This window comes from Spea bombifrons, chromosome 3, assembly GCF_027358695.1.
Source record: "Spea bombifrons isolate aSpeBom1 chromosome 3, aSpeBom1.2.pri, whole genome shotgun sequence".
Taxonomy (NCBI): Eukaryota; Metazoa; Chordata; class Amphibia; order Anura; family Pelobatidae; genus Spea; species Spea bombifrons.
The window spans coordinates 88,409,399-88,433,508 of record NC_071089.1 but is presented as its reverse complement, the minus strand read 5'-3'; the positions used below and the strand labels follow the sequence as shown (position 1 = coordinate 88,433,508).

The 24,110-nt window shown below is 34.6% G+C and overlaps 1 protein-coding gene across 1 annotated transcript in view; it reads left to right on the top strand.

Moving 5' to 3' along the window:
• The window catches only part of LOC128484065 (inactive N-acetylated-alpha-linked acidic dipeptidase-like protein 2), a 156,641-nt gene that overhangs the window by 65,302 nt on the left and 67,229 nt on the right, over positions 1-24,110 (top strand). The window contains exon 2 of the mRNA XM_053460383.1: positions 8,841-9,351. Within this exon, the coding sequence (XP_053316358.1) occupies positions 8,841-9,351 (511 nt within the window). The remainder of the gene's footprint in view (positions 1-8,840; positions 9,352-24,110) is intronic.

The following is a 24,110-nucleotide window of genomic DNA, read 5'->3' as shown; positions in this document are numbered from 1 at the left end:
GTGATCTGAGATACATCTAAGTTACAAGTATAGACAACCACAATTCACTTAAGATGATAACACAGAGACAATGATAAACACAATTATTAAACATTTACAGAGCTGGTGAAGAAAAGTAAGTGAACCCTTGGATTTGATAACTTGATAAACCTCCATTGGCACCAAGAACCTTAAACAAACGCATTCAGGAGGAATTTTAGGGCATTCTTCCTTACACAACTGCCGGATTGTTAGGATTCCTGGTGTGAACGGCTCTCTTGAGGTCATTCCACATAATTTCTAATGGGTTATGGTCTGGCCTCTAACTGGGGCACTCCAAAAGGCTGATTTTCTTTTTTAAGCCATATGTAGTAGATTTACTTCGATGTTTAGGGTCGTTGTCCCATTGCATCACCCAATTTCTACTGAGCTTCAGCTGGCAGACAGCTATCCTGACAGTATGCTGTATGGTACCTTCAGGGCCGGCCCGACAATGGAGCTGAGTGGGGCAACTGCTCCAGGCCCCTTTTTTTTTTTTTTTTTTTTTTTAAAGCCGAGAAGATAGAGAGAGAGAGGGTCGCCGAGTGGTTTTATCTTACCTGCTCGGCGCCCCTCACTCTCTCCTCTGCGTGCCCTCTAGCTCGGTCTCGGTGCCGGCTTGTAATGCTGAGCGCCGGAAATGACGTCATCTTCCGCAGGACTGCTGAAAGGTAAGTACGGGGGGGGGTTAGATAATGGGGGGGTAGTAGATAATGGGGGGGCAGCGTTTTAAACTTCGCCCCAGGCGGCATTTTGTCTTGGGCCGGCCCTGGTTACCTTGATAGACTTGGGAATTCAATGATGACATGCTGTCTAGGCCCTGAGGCAGCAAAGCAACCCCAAATCATGATGCACCCTCCTCCTTACTTCACCGTTGGGATGATGTTTTCATGTTGATACGTAGTGCCCTTTTGACCCCACATGTAGTGCTGCATGTTCTTCTCAAACAATTCAACCTTGGTTTCATCTGTTCACAAGACATTTTCCCAGTAGTGTTGTGGAGTATCAAGGTGCTCTTTGGCAAACTTCAGAGATGGGAAGGAAATATTTTCCTTCTGCACTGACATTCTTGCATGTAAATTAAGTGAACACTGCCTCATCCTTGGGTAGATTTGTATGCCCTTAATATCAATATTCTGGTACAACTGTTTTAAGAAAATAATTCTACAAATAACTTTATTACTTTAAGCTCACATGTTCCATTAAAACATTTATTTCTGCGAAAGATCCTTTTTTCCCCTCTCTTGATTATTGAAATTTAAGAGTTTCAAAGGAAACTTTTTTTTTTAAATTGGCCCATATACTCGGCCACAAACACATTGAAAGGATGAATGAAAAACTATTCGCTCATTTAGTCAAAAATCAACATTGTAGCTCTGTCAATGTATATAAAATGAATTGTGTATTTACAGAGGGTGAAAAAGATGTTGTTTGCAAACTAAAGGGCAACTAAAAATCAGAAAGCAGTAAGATTACAATTTACTTTTGATAGATACTATCATACTGGTAATCATCTTTGTATTTTCTTTAAAAGGGCAGTAAGTCAGTGAAGTTTAGACATAAGCGAGACAAACATTGCACATAAAGCTGATGTTTCACTTGGAAACCCTGCTTGTTTAGTTAACAACAGTTGCTTCCACTTCTAGGTCAACTTTCTACTGCAATGGCTCTAGGCTACAATTTTTGGATATTCCATCTTAAGAACAGGCATCTTTAGAAATAATAAAATACTTGTTTCATGTCAGGATACACAGAATACCTCACATATTTGTGGTGCCAGGACAACAGCAACTTAATTGTGCTACCAACCATTTTAAAATGCATCTAACAAAAAAGTAACACAAAAAAGATACATGTAAATGTGTAGAATCTTTCTCCCCAGGATATCAGGGAACTACTTATGTTTCTTTTACTCAGAGTGGCAGCTCTCATACTTAGAAAGAAATCTATCACGATGAATTAATTGACTGATTCCCATAAAATGAAAATTTATTGAAATATATAAACTACTTTGAAGAGAATTTATGTTGGGTTTATTTTAAAAAAAAAAGCAGAGTTAATACACTGAGCTTGATGCAGAGGCTGAAATGACAAATAAATGACTACCATCAACAAATGAGAATATAGCTATAATCAGCAAATAAGTATAGGCCAGGCAAATGAAAATTATGGATTTAAAATGATCCCAATTATTTAGATTACATACAGCATTAATGCACTCAGAGGGTAACAAGTCAAGCGTGGAGTGGTTGTTAGCAAACTGTCTTATATGCAATCCTTGCTGTGCTTTAATATGTTCTGCTATCCCATGTGTTTAGAGTGAATGCTCACATAGTGTGAATAACAAGGTTTACATTCTAAGAGTAATAGCCTGGGGACTACCAGCTCCAACTAATGAAAATATGCTTCATATGTTTCACCAACCTTTTTCATATTCTATTCTTTTTCATTATTATTCAAGTTTCCTATGGGAGAGAAGCGATTATCAAATCACTCTGTCTCTCTGCAAGCATGCCCTCCCCGCACTTTGTTGTTTCAGATAAAGAATGTTATGGGAACTGTCTTACCAGACAGAAGTACAGTCTTAGTGCAGCATTTGTACAATAGCCAGGAGATGATCTGAGCTCTCAATCTGGGCATACTATAGGTGCCACAAACAAACAGTCCATTGTAATATCAATATTTGTAGTGTCATCTTCACATGATTGCAATATAACCTCTTGACAGCTCCTGACTGAATACATCTGTGATGACAGTAAGGCGATGAATGGTTTTGAAAAAAAAAACAAAAAAAAACAAGCTCATGATTGCAACCACATGGTTTAATAATTCTACTACCAGGTATATAACAATCAATACAATAAGGAGGGCATTATGAAAATGTCACATTAAATACATCTATATATTATATCTGTATACTTAAAAACAGTGATGTATAAAAGTGGATTGACAAAGAGTTTATGTAGAAACATTCCTTAGTGTTTACATTGCAATCCCATTTGAACAGTTCTGCTTGCATTAAATAAAATATGAATGATGAGTACTGCTCCAAAACCAACTCATATATTGGGAATGCCCATTGACGCAGTTTTTTTCGATCAGAGTATTTTCATTGTATAACTAGATGTAGTTACATAAACTTTCTAGAACTTCCTACTGGGAGAGCATTATTTTGTTGTATAAATAACACACACACATGGCTGAGATGCGGTATACCTTGAGCTGCACATTTGCCTAATGACACTGGTGATGATAGAGCATTTTCTTGCCGTGCATCCACTTCTCCGGCCACGCATGCACAGTCCTGTTTATCATCCACCTTACACTATCCCTATGACATCATAGGAAACAAACTGTTTTAGCAGCATTCAAAACAATGCCACTCCCTCCCCCTCATTTCAGTTACCATGTAAGCAAGCGGCCATATTGGTTCACTTCCTGGCAAAGTGAACTGCAGAGTGTCGGCTACCCGGCAAAAAGATTTGCAAAGCGTCAGGATTCCAGCAAGAGATCTGTGACTTCTATGAAGAGTAGAGATCTTTTTCTTTGTAAATGACATCTTTAAATCAAATAGCTGTTTTTTGCTTTAATGTAGTCGCAGTGACCTCTTAGTGCGCAGAGGGAAGGACAATTCTTCCAGCCATGGTTTCTCAGAGGCTTCCTCCTGAAAATTGTGTTTTTCCTCTCCTGTGTGCTGCAGAATGACTCTTCATGAGTCCAAAGGTAGCTCCTTCTCAGTCCCCCTCCATACATTGGTTTATATTATATAATAAAGCTTTAATTGTGCCCATAAGAAAATCATTTTATCATTTTTTGTTTCTTTTAGAAAAGCTTCTGATTATTCTGTGACCAATAATATTAAAGATCCTGCTCTATCCACAAAAATGCTGATCTCACAGTCTTGAAAGCATCAGGAATACTCCATCTATCTAAACACAAATAACATAAAGATTAACTTGATGGATGGGGATCTATTACCATCCTATTGAGGTTTTTATTTTAATCTCATAAAAGTAAAATTTTATCATATTAATTTTTCTCTTAAAATTTTTCGATCTATGACCAATCTGCATATTTTTTAAGACAAAAACCAGCACATTTGTCAGGATCCTTGCCTGAGACTCCAATTGAGCCACTCACCTGAGTATCCGCTAACCGCTGGTGCGGGGTCCAGTGCCACTTCAACTGTTCCTTCCTCTGCTGCCTCCCACATGGTTGCTTCGCGCCCTCACTCAACTATATTCGTCCCCGAATGGAGACGGCAGGGAACGCGCTTGGATGACGTCACGCACAGAGGCGGGGCTTCCACGAGTGGCAAGTTTAAAATCAGGCACTGACTATTGCTCAGCGCTCAGGTATTGTGCCGTTTTGAGCTAGTCTCTGCTTGCAGGTTGTCTTCCCTATTGATCTCAGTGTACCTGACCCTGAATATTCATACTGGACTTTGCTGATCTCTGTCTACCTGACCCTGGCTATCCTGTTTTGACCTCGCCGTATTGTGCTTCCTAGATCGATGATCTCCTGCATTCCGGACTCCACCTTATTAACCTCTGGACAACATTAAACACTAAACCCACTACTTTCCTCTATAACAGAAGTATTAGACATCCTCTTGCACAAAACATCCTGTGAGGGAAGGTGAGATGGCTGCCATGCTTGATATATGTGGTGGGCTCCAGGTCTTCTCTTTGCCAACCACATATTACAAAAATAGTTGTCACTAAAAGGGTTACATTTGCATTATGAAGAGGCAATCTCAAAGGGATCCATTTGCTAAATGGAGGTTTGATGAAGAGTATAAACAAATGCATTTTTTTTTCCCAGTAAGTGTTTTACTCACTTTATATTACCAGATGAGGGCTATTTGCCTCTAAACTGTGTATCCTAGTTTTTACCAATACACATTTTAGAATAAAATAAACATACAATTTCAAATGTTTTATCTCTTTAGGTAGATATATTTAATATATGGGGCTTGCAAATGTTTCATTTTAAAGGTCTAATTTATAGCAAACAGTTGGCAGCGGTTAGTTTATTCCCACTTGTACTATTAAGATCAAACAACTGTTCACCTCAATGCAATTGTGCATCTGTGCATTATTAAAACAGGTGATCAGTGGACTGGTTTGTGTGAAAAAAAGAATCATGTGTTAGCAATTAATCATTTTGGTATTATTCATCAATTTGCTGATACACTGTGTAAAATATACATATACTGTGTATATATATATATATATATATATATATATATATATATATATATATATATATATATATATATATATATATTATAATATATATATTTTTTTTTTCATTTTAAAGTGGGTTGTTGCCCAGGCTAACATTATTAAATCCACTGCAATACACTGCTTTCTTGTTGGACTTGATCTTCCATGTGCTCTTGTCACATCTCCTTTCCATGAACAGTTTCTGGCAGCTCCTGTGATAGATTGGGGATTTTGAGATTACAATATGATATTGTCTGACACTCACTAATCCAGCTGCATGTGTTATTTTGTTGACTGAATACATTTGGAATTGAGCACCATCTTCTTAGTCAGCTTAGTGTATTCCAGTTTCCAGACCATATCTCATTACATTCAGTCTTCACTACACAGATGCTTGCTTGTGGTCTTCCTGTGATGATGTGCTTTCTTTGTCTTGGCTTGTATTAAATCAGACATGCACATAAATTGCATTGTATCTACTCATGATATTTCATTTGAAGGCTTCCATGACTTTATCATCTTGATTTTCATCTTCCACAAGGAGATAATATCCTCTTGTATCCACTCTGAATAGCGAGACATGATGATCTCCCAATAAAAACGAAGGGGGAAATGTGTTCTAGTCCATGCATTATGGAAAAAATCATTTTAATTGTTAGGTGTAAAATTCAACTTATTTTTTTTGTTTTTGTTATATATCGCTGCTATGGCCATCCTAAATAGGAAGTAAACCTTAAAGGTGGAAGTTTAGACATAGAACTGCCTTATGAACACTTTTTATTGTATAGACAAAATTGTGTCCACTTCAATAACAGGGCTAAATACTATTGAATTTAAGTAATATAATATTTGGCATATAATATTTAATGTGAGCTTACGTTTATGGAAGGACATAGACTGCTTTACTGAATAACATGGCATTAGCATTACTATATTACCATATTTGACCGAATATTTGCCCGTACTTTTTTCTCCCAAAAAAAACTGGTGTCCCCGCTGTGTCAGGTCAATGTCCGTACCACGGACTTTTAACTGTTGCAGCAGGGTCCCAGGTTTTTTTTTTCTGTTTTCTGCATAGCAACTAGTAGTAAGGGGCCATGCGAGTGAGCCTATTGGTCGCTTGCACGGTCCTTTAACCTACGGATTTCTGCTCTCGTTATCCAACGCAGCATCGCAGGGGTTAACGGGAGCGGAAATCAGGAGTTAAAAAGGCTGTGCAAGTGAGCCTATTGGTCACCTGCAGAGTCTTCCTCTGGCATCAACCAATTGGTTGATGCCAAAGGAAGACCCTGCAGGTGACCAATAGGCTCACTCGCACTGCCCTGTAACCCCTGACAGCGAATCTGCAGATTTCCGCTTCAGTCAACTCTCGCGATGCCGTGAAGATAAGGTAGGCTAGATGGGGAAGGGACCGGGGAGATTAGTAAACGAAGACGATCACGAAGATTCTTCATGTGTGTGTCTTCGTCTTCGCCTACGTTTTACCGGCACTGTATTCTCTTCTACGTTTCTTCGGAACGAACAAAAAAACGGACTCTTCGTGTTCGTTTTCATGTTCGCCCCAAGACGAATACACAAGTCTGCTTTCTGCTATGTTGTCTCTTTTTCTAAAACTTTGGCACGTTGTCTATTTACCTTTTAAGTCCTCAAAAATAGTCTTAGGGGTTGTTGAGTATTACAAATGCTCTTTCCCTACTGAATTTTTTTTTTTTTGCAACTTATTTCCCTGAAGCCTTTTAAATCTATTTAAAAATCTATTTAAATAGGATGCTATCCATGTGTGTGTAGTGTGGTAATAAGTCTCTGTAGTTTCTGATTCAGTGTATAATTTAGCATAGGCGTAGCATCAAGGTTTTTTATACTACAGTCAATATGTTAGCATTGACAAGGTTAAACTGTCACTGTTTTTGTGTTTTTTACTGCATTAAATGTGTTTAGTCCTGTACTCTAGATTATAGATAAAGTGTTTTATGATCTAAAATTTATGTGTAGAAACATTACACTAATAATGTGCAAACTATTGAGTCACCTTAGAAGTTTTTTTGTGATTCCAATTTAATTTTCTTTTTATAGGTTTGCCATCTACAGTCCATGACTGCTATTTGAGCTTTAGTCAGGGAGTTGAATCACAAACCATGCAATGTGTGTGTGTGTGTGTGTGTGTGTATATATATATATATATATATATATATATATATATATATATACTGTATATATATATATATATATATATATATATATATATATATATATATATATATATATATATATATATACTGTATATATTAATGGAACAATGTCGTTCATGTATTTGGGAGATATATAACTCTCTATGACAAATATTTATTTTCTAAATATGAAAATATTCAAACATAAATTTCATATCAACAAGCATTACCGGTTTTTACTATTAAAAGAAAAATAATTAACACTTCAGTAAGAGGGCTGATTATTGGTGTTTATTATATTATATCCGTAACATAAATAATCCCTCTGTTTTTGATTTATACATAGTTCCATGTAATGTGATAACTTTATTTATTTCTTTACCTTTAACTTTATTTTCATACGTACTGATTTGGTTTTCAAGAACAGTTTTTTCCCCCTAGACTATGAATTTAGTATGACATTGTCCATCATGTTTATGAGCCTTCTTTCCAACAATTCTTTGCATTTAAAAGTTTACTATCAGGTTTAACATTTGTTGGGTTCTCCAGTTCGTAGATGCATTTTACTTGGAATACAACATTTTGAAGACTAATTCAGCAATTCTTATGTTGATACATTTTAAATTTGTGTGCATACTGAGATCTAGGCTATAATCATTAAGTACATGACTTAATGAGGACCATTTGGATTTTGGAGGAACATGTAACTTTCTGTTCCCAGACTTTTATTAGAGGATTGGTGCACTATCCAGTTCCACTTTATAGACAGACATCTGCAATAGCGTCCAGTTTGAGTTTCCAAAATCACTATTGTTCCCAATGATTTTATTTGCTCTCTTGGATTTGGGGATTATGACTTTGAACTTTAGTACTGGCCAATGGCCATGCTTATCTTCTTCTTGTTGGACAATCTTACTTAATTGGATATCATTCTGTTGCCATGGGTAAATTCAGTTTCCTAATATCATGTGTGCATTGAGTAAAGTCACAATACATTATAAAGATTTAATGGAATAAAGTAAAACAGAAAACTTTGCCTAAAAAGTGTTTATTGCAGAGTCAATATTTTGGACAGGACCCCTATATACACATGTTTTGAATCCAAATAGGGGAGTCCCAGAATGTCATTATGAATCAGATGCCACCATGTGTAAATGTGTTGCTCAGCTGTCAAGTTGTTTATGGCAACACAAAGTATCAGTGTTTAGAGACTCATAGGCCCACTGCAGGTGCCACAAGGTCCTATTGTGTTATGCCTGGTTAAGCACAATTTTTGAAATTATGTCTAAGCCTAAATATTGCTACACGGTTGATTCTATATTATTATTATTATTATTATTATTATTATTATTATTATTATTTTATTTATTACGTGCTCCATGAAGATAAGGAATTAAATTGTATAATTTACTGTTTTCTTCTACAGGACAAGAACTTGTGTATCATAAACTTGGACTAAGAGCAGGATCAGACGTACCTTATATAGAGAGTGATGATATCCAGACTTCTGCATTAGAACTAGAGTGGGACATGGAAACAGAATTGGAAGAGCTCGGAACTGAACAATACCAAGGAGATGATTTTGCTAACCAACATATAGCAAGTCTGCAAAATCATGTCTATATGACTACATCCATTCAGCCATCCATTTCACCTAAAGGAGGCTTCCAACGTTTACAAGAGGAGCCAGAATATTTTTCACACTATGCTGAGTCTGAACCAAGAAAGTCCCAGCAGCACTGTTGTACAATTATCAAAATGTTTTGCACATTTATGTTTACATTTACCATAGGAATCTTAATAGGTTATTTTTCAAACAACAATCCTCATTCTGCCAATTGCAGTCTAGAAAGTGGACCCGTTACTTCAAGCGAGATCAGTTTTGTCAGTGAGATTGTAAAAAATATCTCTAAGGAAAATATTGAAAAACACTACAGGTATGGTTTTTTTTATATCTCTTTAGTGCTTTGTATCTGTAATGAGTACTTCTTTGTTTTTCTTTGTGTGGATTCTATTTCAATTCAAACATATAAGCATTTGTGGATTACTGTTTTACTTTTCATTAAGCTGTGTAAAGAGGAGAACTTAAAAATATGTACTGATTGGAGTGTCAGACTATGGTGACATTAAAACAATACTTGATGATTTGATACTAGCTATCCCTTTTATGATAGTATATTAAAAGGCTGTCTGTGCAAAAGTGGATAGCAAGGCTATGCCTATACTATTCATGTAATCTGACAGAATATGACTGCTCTATACAAGCCAAAATAAAAAATATATACATTAATATACAAGTGCTGTTATATAAAACATAATCTATGCATCTTGGGCTGATGATCCGGCATGGTATGCCCTAGGTCAGGCATATGGCAGTACCTTCACAAATGTGTCACAGCTCAATTTGTACATCTGATACAACACTATGATACAGAGCAGTTATATATTAGTGAACCAAGGACTATATTCAAATTTCATATACAACACATGAATGAAACCTCATATAAGTTAATGGATATTTATTTACAACAATAATGAGATTTGTTTAAGGAATACAAACCATTGTGTGGAAATCTATTCATAAACAGGACTATGCATAGGACACGGGGTCACGCGTTTAGACTGGAAGAAAGGAGATTTAGTCTAAGGCAGAGGAAAGGGTTTGTTATAGTCAGGACAAGAAGGATGTGAAATTCTCTGCCTGCAGAGGTAGTTTTATCAGAGTCTGTACAGACATTTAAACAGCAACTGGATGAATACTTGGAAAAACATAATATTCGGGGATATAATCTTTAATTATGGGAAAACAGCTTATTGATCCAAGGAGAAATTCGACTGCCATTTTGGGGTAAAGAAATAATTTTTTCCTTAGTTTGTGCAAAATTGGAGCCAAACTGAGTTTTTGCCTTCTTTTGGATCGACAGCAACAAATTACCAGATATAGGAAAGGCTGAACTTGATGGACGCATGTCTTTTTTCAGCCTATGTAACTATGTAACTATGAATATAGACACAGTGGATTGGTCAGTAAGTGTATGTGCATTATTGTAAGGTGGTGTATAGCAATAATACTTGAGGGAAAATTCTATCCAGTTACAATACATAAAGTGTCATGTGCTAATGCCAATGTGACATATAAAATGAATGCATATATGCATACAATCAGTTATCTAAGACATTATCGGAAACCCAGATCAATCCTATATATTAGTATGCTAGAACTAAACCCAGTGTCATAGATGGAAAATCAGGTCAATCCAATACAGTTAGTATGTTAGAATTAATCCCAGTATAATAGATTTAGTCCAAGTATTCTTTTATATAATCAAATCCATTATAAAATGAGCATATAAAGATGATCCTTCTTCTCTCACATAAAGTGGATCCTGAAAGTGCATCTGTGAGGTTATAACAAATCCCCCCACAAATATAGTGTAACATTACAAATGTCAATGTAATATACAAGATAAAAGTATATCCCACTCACATAGTTAGCTAAATTTTACAAGAAAATAGGGAGGAAAGAGAGTGAGAAATGATGTTTCTCTCTTTTCCCACAAAGGCAAAAAAGTGTTATATTTATTATGAAAAAAATGTAAAATAAAACACTAAAGTGTTTGAGATATTCATATATGAGATATTCATATTGTACTGATAGCAGTGCAAAACAATACGTAAAAATAATACCGTATTTGCTCGATTATAAGACGACCCTGATTATAAGACGACCCCCCAAAATCTAAATATTAATTTAGGAAAAAAACAAAAAGCCTGAATATAAGACTACCCTATAGGAAAAAAAAGTTTTACTAGTAAATATTAATTCATGTAAACAATATTTTCATATTTAATAAAAGCTATGATTGAGAAAAATATATTTTTTTTAATTTCCTTTTATTTGCCAACCTGCCCCCCCAGTTATGCACATCTGCCCCCAGGGTTGCCACTCTGCCCCCAGAAATGCCTTATACCCCCTATTTGCCACTCTGCCCCATGATGTGCCTTTTAACCCTCTATATGCCACTCTGCCTCCAGAAATGTCTTATACCCTCCTATATGCCACTCTGCCCCATGATATGCCTTTTAATCCCCTATATGCCAGAGTGGCATATAGGGGGTTAAAAGGCATATCATGGGGCAGAGTGGCATATAGGGGGTTAAAAGGCATTTCTGGAGGTATATATATATATATATATATATATATATATATCTGCTAACAGCAATCACACTCCTATCAAGCCAAGGCAGCCAGTACATGCTGGAACCTGAGGATGATAGGGGTGTGAGTACAGCCTCCCTATGCCATGCTACCACCACCACCACCCTTACACATCCATACTAACACACACTCATTCACAAACATTTAAATACTCATTCATTCCATTAATCACACATACTTCACACATTAATCACAAAAACCCTCCCCCACCCCCTTACCTGAACTGCAGATCTCCCACTCGAAGACTTCTGCAGGGTCCCGGCTGTGCATGCAACTTCTCTGGCCCCGCCCCCAGAGGAAGGAGGGGGGAGGCAGAGTTATGTGACACGCTGCTAGCTTCTTGTTCTCCTGCTGCTCGCGACCAAAGCCTGGTAAGTAGCATGGCCCCAGCAGACATTTTGAGGTCTGATTAGAAGACGACCTCGATTATAAGACGAGGGTTATTTTTCAGAGCATTTGCTCTGAAAAAAACCTCGTCTTATAATCGAGCAAATACGGTAATAATAATAATAGCCTACCCTCAAACCTTTAAAGACAGAAATATTAAAAATACTACTCTACAGGTTACTATGTAATGGATGGATGTGGCTCTTTAGAACATAAAAAAGTATGTTTATGTGTCTGTAATGTTCCCGAACATAAATTGAGTCATTATTCATCAGTGGCACCTACTGTATAGAAGAAATTCAAGAAATCATGCAAAACATTATTTTATCACAATTATTTTTTTTTTCACATTTTTCTGTGGTTTTAAGTGAAACCTCTTTTTTTCTTTAAAAAGGATGTATCATTTGTGTGGGTACATCAAACACAGAAAATGGAAATCTTGTTTAAATCAATATATATAGTAAAAATGGCAAAAAAGTACAGTTTGGGGTACTGAAGGGGCACAAGAAAATACTCAATTGTAAACTAATAAGTTTATATTGGTTAATGAGACCCAATCTTTCATGATGGGGAAACCTTTAAACATGTTCTCAGTTTTTCAGAGAAAGTTTTGTGTGGTTGGTACGCTTATATAAGTTCAGTTTTTTTTAAATAAATCCCAACATGAGCTACTTTTTTTTTTAAACATACAATTGTGTTCCTCGGAATAACCTTGTCATAATCGTCCTTGCAAAATTATATATATGCAAAATAAAATGACATGACTTTGTTTAATATAATATGGATATATGTATAAATGTGTCATTTCTCAGAAAAATCATCAGTGAGTTAGTTGGTACAAGATGGATGATTTCGTTTGCTTGTTAGATTTTATGGAAATCACTTCTTATTTTGCACATAATCATCCTGTTTCTCATCTAGCATTTCAAAACAGCATAAAAGGAATGCTATATGCTGAAGTTCACTTTTTGGCAGAGTCTGTATCCTTTTTGTACTGCTTTGATTCATTTTATTACCTGTGTAATAGTACTTTATCTATTTATCTTTCATTCTATGATATACAGCCAAACATGTTTTCATTATGATTTTATATGGCTTGTCCACTGAAGGTTATGAACCAGCCAACTAAAATATCATTAACTCAGTATAGGAAATCATTCACCCTCATTATGATGTCCTTCATTGTAGCAATTCTTCTTTGCCATTAGATTACAGCACTATATCCAATGCTGCTACGACTTGGATTTTTTTTTGTAGCAGAATTTAATACATTCAAATATACTTCACAGCAGAATTACTCAGAATAAGTAAAAATGTCAGTGACGTATGGCTGTATAATGGTTGCACATTTGAAAACCTTAAAGAACTTCACATGCTTAAAATAATGTATAAGTTCTACATAACTGTAAATGTTGAATTAGAGCAAAACTGGAAGTGTTTTAAATCTGGTTATTTGCGAACATAATCCAAAATCCTTAAAAAAAAAAAATCTGTTCAAGTATAGGAATCCAAAGTCTAAGCCAAAACAGTAACAGAGTGCTACTAAAAAAGAGAAGCCCAAGCCAAGTGGCTGTGGGGTGTTATAGGAGGGGCCATATGCCTCTACAGAGCTAATAACTAATGTATATGTTCATTAAATTGCCATGAGCCATCCGAATAGATGCCATTAAAATCATAATGTCCTAAATTGGATATTCTAACATTGTTCATGGACCTGCTATGCAGGATCCAGGGCTTGGATGAACTAATGTGGTACTAGAAACTGTTCTGTGTAGAATATGATAGTTCAAATATAGTTGCAACAACTGTAATCTTTCCCTGTATTCTCTAATGAAAGAAACACATACATTGTTTGAGAACTTAATAAGGCTCAAATAGAACTACATTGATGTTGGCTGTGAACTGAAGCCATTTCCTTAACAAGAAGCATAGCCCATCAATAAAAAATATGCGGTATGCTGCTTCATATGAAGTTTAACTGTTGTAGGGTATTGAGCCACAACCAAATAGTTGAAAGTTTCCAGCTGTTAATTATTCTTCAGTATAGTCCTGTTTTCTGCTATTACACTATATATGTTAGAGAACACCTCTTTATTCATATGCAGTTCCTGAACTGTACACATTAGTGAAACACTGTTATAGAAGAAGGCACATTATTCATTTCTTTTCCTTTTAAAGGTACTCTCCAACCATTAATGCGCTATAATGCATATAATAGCTGAGTGTCAGGTATTTAATGCTAGCCAACTCCAGTTTCTGAGATTTCCAGGGAGTCTAAGCATGCCCTGGCATACATGCACAGCGCTCTTATTAATTTCAAGGGACTCAAAGTACTCACTAAGTACTTAATTATGCAATCATTTAGGGGAAATTCAATTGTTCGATTATATCTGTGAATAGTGATGGACAACAACATGTACTATTGAAGATTTGTTGAGCTGCTGGTAGAATGAAAAAAGTTTGTACAAAGCAGGACATTTTTTGTGGTTTATTCTCAAAGAGGCACAAGACAGCCATTTAATTTGGGTGAGAAAGACCAGAAGCATCCAAATACTAATTTTTGTGCACCTGTTAGCTTCATGTGCTGTTAACTGAAATATTTGAACATAATCCTAACATATATTGCAAAAATATGCAGTTTTATTTTCACTGCATAGGGAATGTCTTATTTGAAAGTGAAACGTATTTTGGGGGTTATTTTGGAAACAATGCCTATTAAAGCTACAGTCTTGGGGTACCAAATTTAAAATATATATATTTCATATATATATATATGTGTAATATGTGATTTACCTTGTAACATAGGCACATGAGGTGGTTATAATATCAGGACAAACACTTAAAAGATTATTTGGGTTCTTTTTCCATTTGCACTAGCTATTTATAATAAAAATGGGGGAATATTTTATACTTAAAATGAGTGAATATACCTCATAACATTGTACCACAAAAACAATGAGCATCTTAGAACATTGTTGCTAGATGTTGTAAATACTGTAATGGTAGGGGGTAGTGGAGTCTAGACATGAACATATAGAAACTCCTTTATATTTTATAAAAAAAAATAGTTTTCTGCAAAGGAGTATAACAATTGATAAGGGAACTGATAAGGGAAAATAAATACTTACATAATGTTATTGCTATCTGTGAATAAAATTCCAGCAAAACGAGTCAAACGTTAGAAGTTACTTTATTGCTATATGGATGATCTCTAGTGTTCAGGTGCCAACAGACTGTAATAACTCAAGACCTTCAATCATCTTTTATATGATAAGGTGTTTTACGACTCTTATTTATTATTAAAGTTTATACCATTAGACATGGAACTCTAGATTTTGATACTATCATAATAATGTATCAGTTTTTTTAATTCAACTTTACGAGCAATTGATTTAGATGTCCTTTTATTGGCTCCTGAATGGTGAGCTAAGGATCCAGTCCTTTAAGTGACCATGGACATTTCCTTTATATGTAAAAAGAAAAAGAAAAAATTAATAGGACGAGATGTTTTTTGAAAAAATGTTGACCACTTTATGTTGTAAGAAGACTTGAGGGGTAAATGGTGCTAAACATATTTTATGGTATAGGTTGTCATGCTTTGCTAGGTTGGAGTCCTCGTTAAAATTTAGTTGTCAATACAAGTATAATTGAAATTTTTCTAACTCAACAATTTTTCCATGTTGCTTCAGGCCGTATCTAAAGATATATATATAAAGTGCATTTGTTCATAAAGTCCATGAACAAATGTACTTTATGAACATGTTAAAAAAAGAATAGAACAAATAGGTGAAAATGACTTGAACATATGAGATATACATATATATATATATATATATCATATGTATCATATGTTCAAGTCATTTTCACCTATTTGTTCTTTTTTTTTCAAACATGTTCATAAAGTGCATTTGTGCCCAACGGAGCCCTGCCTGTACTCTTGCAATTTACTCAATGCTGATTTCAGGATGTGGGGAAACAATCAGAGGCAATTGTAAGGGGTTTAACAAATTAGATGATCTGAATTGAAACAAGTGAATGACACTAAAATTACTGTGAACTAGTTGAAATAAGATAATGAAAGTGATAAAGTGGGATGACTATTATTATTATTATTATTACATTCAGTAATATAGCAATATGTTCTACTGCTTGATATCATAGCACAGCCTGTGATTTCTCCTAATAGATAATAACACGGCGTTCTAAAGAAATTCTTCTTCTTAAAGCTTGCTTTTGTAAAGAAGAAGACTATGCTGCATGGGCTGCAATTCCATTTAGAGATATACAGTCAGTGAAGAAAAAAAGAAAAGTATTAAGTAATGATTGACAGGTTTCTAATATTTTAAAAGGTATGAGATTCAAGACCAGTTCTGGTTAATACAAACTGGTGGCAAGCACACTGTAACAACCAGAATCATATTTTGTCGCATTAATCTATTGTACTCTCAGCACTCAACCTGAAGTGACATATATGAAGGCAGCTAAGGAGTTTTGCTATGAATCAACCAAGGGTAATGGAAATGATATTGTCAAAGTATAAATCCATATAAGTAATTGTATGTTATAAAAGTCTCTTCAGTATGATGCTACCGTACCTTCACTTTTATCAGATATCTAGAAAACCAATTTGTCAGATAGATGGAATATAATTGAGATGAAAAAATAATAATGATAGGAAAATCGTTTTTATTTTTTTTAATATGAAGACTTCAGTACAAGTAAAATTTAGATAATTCCTTGGAGACTCATGTTTGAAAGAAATTAAACTGGACAAAAATGATACTTTGTTATCTATATATTTTCTATTGGGTATCTTCAGTTTTCAATCAAATATAGACAAAACTAGCTAGAATTTATAGAATAACTTTGTTTCCCCCAAAAAATCTAAATAACTGTGCTTTGAAGTTTATAGCACAGCCAAGTTCTACAGGCAGTCCTAAAACATAATAATTTAATATAAAAAGAAACCCTATGTGTAATTCCATATATTTAATTTATCAAAAAGTTAACATTTATGATTTAGCACAAACAATATTTAACATTTTTGCTTTTACAGAGCAAACAAACTCTGGTTTTAGTACCTCAAACAATGTAAGTAATAAATGTGATGTATGCATGTATTTCTTTTAATAAAATATTTACTTAGAATTTCACAGTTTACAGTATATATAAGAGGATGCACAGTAATACAATAAGGATGAATACATTAAGAAAAGAGGTGGCTGTACAGTGTAGCTTACAATTTATACACGGTTATAGAAACTCCTTATCTTAACCCAGTTACAACTGTTCAAAAAAAAACAAAACTCTAAAAACTAGTGTCCAATAACAAGAATACTACGGTTGCCACCTTTTCAGTGATGGGGCTCCACAGAGCAATCTATGTTAAGGCTTTTGATGAACCTTCCCCACATTCTCATCTACAAGACAGAGACAATGCTGGGGAACTAGTGTAATATTATAGTAGTATGATAACCTGGTATGTCATCAGTAAAAAATTGTTACATGTTGCCGTGATGACTGCTGCTGCTGACCACTGTACTTTCAGTATAGTTCTCAGAAGGCAGTTACAGTTTTGTAATGAATCGACCAAGGGTAATGGTAAGCACTACCTTTTCCTCTGTTCTTTGCCATGTTCCTTCTTACTATAAGAGTGTGCTGGCAAGAAGCAGAGTACAGTACAGTGCAGTAGGAAACAGCAAATATATATATCATTGTTGACCTTATGTGCATGTGCCTACCCAGAATCCCTTGTGGTTGTGGCAGCACCATGAGATTTCTGAGGGAGAAAACAAACCTTCTGGCTTGTCTGGTGTCTGTAGATAAGTGTTTAATACTTCTACTACCCCCTTAATTCTAAGTGGAAGGGTTTTCCATCACCTTTACCTACCATAACTTTTGTAATGGTATTTCTCGTGCTTCCCCAAGCCTCAAGAATTAAGCCAGTATCACAACCTCATGCTGACTAGTCCGATTAAGGAAGAAACAGCTTTGTCTAAAGGCTGTGTTGTACAGCGGGCAATTACTTTCAAGGGTGGGTTACTCGAATGGCGCCACAATACGCCAACCTTTTATGGCAAAATTAGAAAAAGATTTCATATCCATCTGCCAAACAAAACCCCTGGTGTACCTTCGCTATATAGATGATATTCTAATCATCAGGACCGGCAGCAAAGAGGAACTTCTCACCTTCCACGAGAACTACAACGCATTCCACCCCAACATCAACCTCACAATCAGCCACTCACCCACAGAAATAAACTTCCTGGACACCACCATCAATTCCATCCACACATCCCTGTATCGCAAATCAACAGACAGACTTACCTTAAAATCAACAGCTTCCACCCTAAACATACAAAAAACTTTATCATATACAGCCAGGCCATAAGATACAACCGCGTCTGTTCTGATACAACAGATCGTGACAAACAGCTCCAGAAACTAAGGGGAGACTTTATGAACCAGGGCTACAATGCCAGGATTATTGACAACCAGATACAGAAAGCCACCAACATTCCCAGAAAAAAATTACTAAAGTACAAAGAACATCGTTCTGGAACCTGTGTGCCGCTGGTGGTCACTTACCACCCCCAAGTAGAAGCTCTATGCAAAATATCTAAAGAACTTCAAGCAACACTACGCACCGATGACAGACTCAGGGAAATGTTTCATGAATTTCTGCTGTCAGCCTTTTCTGTAAACATAAAGATAACCTTTGCCCTGGTCACTGATCGTTACTAACAGTATTTTCTTAAGGCGGTGGCCACATTTTTATTTCAGAAAACCTGAATCAAGATTTTAAGATGATGCAGATGTAAATGTTCAAATTAAAATCGTATACATTTATTCTTCAATATATACAACTTTAGCCCATCATTTTGTTTCTCTGTATGAGTTAATTCATTCCTGTGTATGTCTTTGACAGTATATCAAGGGTTCACAGGCAAGCTTTAGCTGTTTTCCGAAATGTTGTTTTTTTCCCCTATTATGAGGAGTTTTTACATATGCTGTAATTTCAGAGACATGTCAGTGATTTATTAATTTGATTAAAATGTCTAACAATTCTTTAGAAAAACCCTTGTTTTTATAAAGTGAATATGTCATGAAGCTATCAGATTAATATTAGAGTTCATGTTAACGCATCTTTTATCAAATCACTGAGAAGGATTTAGCTAGTTCCCATAACAACAAGATGCATTTCATTAGACATTTGCAGAGATACATTAATTTTAGTAATGTCATTTTGTTCTTTTTCATATTGAAACAAAATATATACCTTGCTTTGTTGAACGTATATCTGAAAAATAATAGAACTTCATTACAATTGTAATTTATTGAAGATTTAGATGCCAAACAGATCAAATTTGCTATTTTTTTGGTTAGAAACTAAAAGTATGAGTTTGTCCCTAGGAACTGGGTACTTCCGGATGGTTTGATACATCTGCTAAGTTATTAATTGTATGTTAATAAAACAGGGTTTTGGATCAATGTCAAGCCAATGTACTCATTGCTTCTATGTTTGACAAATTACAAGTAACATCTGGTAGCACAGATGCTGATTTCTATAAATTCCAGATAATTTCGGAAGGCAGACAAGCCATGACAAACTGTGTCCATCTTATAGATAGGCATGGGTTCATTGATGATTACATCACATCTCTCAGATTTCAACAACAAACATTGCAAAAGTGTCTAATTTTGAATGCTGTATCTATATACAGTATTTTTCCACCACCAAAATAAGATGTTATTTTTAATGTTTTGGTGTTTTTTATTATTATTTTATTGATATAGTGCCACCATTTTTACAGTGCTTATTCACAGAGAAGCATGTGCTATGGTGCATTCACAATTGTATACATAGGCTAGATGTTCACATGTGAAAATAATAGTCCTACCATAATTTAAAGATAATGTTTTATAAGGCTAATATTTATTTGCCAGTCAGAATCCTAATCCTCATCATAAAATGTTCTTATGGTGGTAAATTTACTTATAAAGGAAAATCACTCTATACTAATGTGACTAATAAGAATAATGTGTAGACAAAAGACGTTAGACAGATATTCTATTTCGGATTGAATAGTGACTATGACTATTTTGACTATGCTAGTGTATTGCTAATTCCAAATATTTGGCATTCCTTCTATATAGCATTATGTAATTTTCACTAAAAGTACCTTTTTTAATAGAAAATGTGATGGAAAATAATCTGTCTCCTAGTGTTTGATTCCTCAAATGTGCACATAGTTTTGATGTGTCATTTACAGCATTTTAAGAAATCAAATAGTCTTCTTAAACTATTCTAAGTCGATGTGTTAAACTCCCAAGAGAACAAGTTTTGCACAATTATCTATCCACAAACATGAAATATAGTATATTGAATATTTTACAGTTGGTAAGTCAAGAGAGGACTAATTCATTGATTTGTGAATCAATCGTATATTAACGTTTGTCTGACAATTAATAAATGTTAGTCTGTGATTATAAATTTACAAAATTATTCGTGCAAATAATATGGAGTTGAACATCTATAGGTAATTGAAATTCTAATTAAACATAATTATTTATACAAGAATATACACATAATACACAGTTGGAAGATACTGTGAAGAAATAATTGGCTTTTATGTTTTAATCCCAGGTGTAGGAACATTTTTGTTTGAGTTTCATTTTCTTACATATTCAAGTAAGGAACTGATCAAATAGACTGACTTTCTAATGTATTAATTTGACTAACTGAATTCTGAAAAAAAAATCAAAATAATAATAGCAGCCTAAATATTTGGGATCCTGAAAAGCTGGATAGCCATATTTTATCTCTCCACGAAAATCAAAGAATCTCTTCTAACAATTGATGTAGTGCACTGGACATGGTAAAACTGAGAAAAGATAGGGAAAATGCTATATTTTGAAAAACAATGCACAAAAATAACTAAATATTTTTTAATTCAATTAAAATATTGAGGCAATACAATTTAGAAAGAAAAGTGCTACAAATTGTTGCAACACTAACGTATTTTATGAAAATTCTGGATTATTAATTTCTTATATCAAAGAAAGTTCTTTATCTATCTATCTATCTGTCTGTCTGTCTATATTAAAGGTGCAAATCATTTCCAGATTATATTTTTGGAGATTAGTAGGTAAATTGATTCAATTCTTAAGATATAATGTTCCATCTAGATTTGCCTTTTATTTAGTTTCCTGGTCATCGTGCTGATCTGGTTAGCAAGCACTGGGACATTCAAAATTTCAGCACTCTCTTGTGTTACAATGCAAAGGAAGAGGCCTAGGCTTCCCGCAGAGCATTTCACAAATAAACTCTCTGCAGAGATCAAGGAGGCTAAAGATATATATATATATAAAGATATAAAAACAAGGACATTTGACATCACTTTTCTTTCAATAAACTTCCCATAGGCTTTTTAACTATATTGCTATTTATTAAATAAATGTACAGTTAAACATATGTGTATAGTATAATTTACAGCTGTATTCTATGGAAATTATCTACGAAAGAAACTGCTTCCCATGGTTAATATAAAAAAACCCAACAATATTAATTTCCTTGCTTGGGTGAAATTAATTTTTCCTGTGCAAAATCTGTGCATCACAAAATGTGATCAGTGATTGATTACACTTATTATTCCCAACATGACTTTCCGTACTTCGATATTGAACTGAAATATTGCTTTTTCACCATTTTTCAAACCCTATGAAACAGGTTGAAATTATTATGATTATAGAAAAATCTCTCCCCATACAAAATATTTATGCACAGCCTATTGTAATTATAGAATAGGATTTAACTGCTTTCCTATTGCTTAATTTATTTCCTGGATAAGTGTTTCATTGCAATTAATGAGTCTCTGATCTAGTAAATACGCATTTGCAATGTGACTGAAAAATTGCAATGGTATTGTTTTAGTTCATCTTGTAGTAAATCATATTTAAATAGAAACAGTACGTATCTAGCACACACCAATGCCATTAGAAAATCCACAGCTGTTTTAGTCCATTTAAACATAACATAGGGGTATTCAGGACTCCAGAGTACCCCATTGTCATAACCTAGTGATTGGAAATAGCTACTGTGAGCATGGGAGATCATTCTCCTACCTATATTGTCACCAGAAGGCTCTCTGGTTGCTGCAATTCCTGTCTCACCATATCTGAAGTCATCCTTGCTCATTTTCCTGACACATCTCTGGCAAATCTTGTCATCAATGGCCTCTCTGCACCACTGTACCTCCCTGTTTTCTTAGCAGGATCATACATCCGGCCCTGTGTTTTGCTCTGACTGATTTTGGATATTGACCCAGCTTGGACCTTGACCCTGGCTCTGTTTAGCTCATCGGTACCCTGTTTTGGTCTACTGTTTTCATGATATTTGACCTTAACTTGGACTGCCAATTTATCCTGTGTTCTGGTCTCTTTGGTATGTGACCTTGGATAGCCTGACCTTGCTTATGGGTGCCAGTTCTCATTCTCCTGCTGTCTTACTGTTCCTGTTACAGTCCTGTGCCTGTAAATTTCTCCCATCTACAATAATTTTAATTTACCAGCCATGTGCAATGACCAAAACAAGCACCAGTCCCGTCTGACGCGGTACCCACTGTTGTGACTTTGGTCAGATGGATATCATCGTAAACTGCAAACCGCAGTGAAATATTTTCATAGATGCTCACAGTACAGAATCTTAAAATGTGTACATAACAAACGTTCTATACTAGTCTAAAAACCAATTTTGATCTAAAACAGCAGACGCATGATATTGCAGAGTACATTACCAACTTTCCATTTCTGTCAATACCTATTTATTTGTGATCATGTTGTAAAGGATAGTATTACAAGTTCATTCTAATATTCTAATAATACTTCTATTTTTAATACTAGTCAGCTTTGCTTTGTTATAGTTTAATCTTCAACATTTGTCCTAGAAAATATACATGCGTTGTATGCTTGCCCAGCAGTTGTCAAGAAGATTAAAGTGTACATTATACAATTCTGCAACACAATGGTCTATTTCTGGCAGAACTGATGTTTCATTCATGTCCGACATACATGTTTTTTTTTTTAAATTAAAATTTGATGTAATGTATGTCATTTTCCGGCCCAAATGTATTCAGTAGTATTTACATTACTTATAGGAATTAATATATTGTATATGTATTTGAGGCTCACATATTTATCATGTATGTATGCAGAATGTTTTTTTATTTTGTACAATTATGATGATTTCATGGGGAGAAAGAAAAATATTGTGTTATATGATCACTACTCCATCTGGTGGCAAAATCTTGACTATTCGACAGGCACATAAAATGTTACAGGCACACCGTACAGTGTGCTAACATGTCAGGAAAAAGAAAGGAATAGTTTACTTCACTAACATATTGCATTCAATGAAGCAGGATAAGAATTAAGGTTTAAGTCTTTATAGTTAAAATAGGCATTCCAGGTGGGCTGAATGTTGCCATCAAATTTTATGTTTCAAGCTATTACATTGTATCTCATGTCTTTCCTTTGTTTACTTCAAATATGTGATTGCTCCTCAAAGTAACACAAAACCAAAATGCAAAGGCATAATTTTACAAATATATATATATATATATATATATATATATATATATATATATATATATATATATATATATATATATATATATATATATATATTATATTATGCTTCATTAAAACACTATGCGCTGTAATTACAATTGGCTTTGTTTTCAAAGAACATTACACATTTGCTATTAATTAGCAGTTTACTCATGTTTGAGTGAAAAAGCTTTTAAATTGGCTTCTGCAACAAAGAAAAGTTCTTTACAGGTACCAAAAGCGGGTAACATATAAATGTGTCTATGCTACAGGATAACATTTTTTCTTCCTTAAAAGACACACTCTTATATGTTGATTTCATAACGGTTTTACTACTGTAGTTTCATTTTAGTATAACATTGAATGCATAAATTGATAAGTTTAAAATGAGAAGGTTGAAAATATCATTCGATATCATAATTTTTTTCCAACAAATATGTTGCTCACCAGCCCATATAAATTGCTAACGGAGCAGCTCTTAAA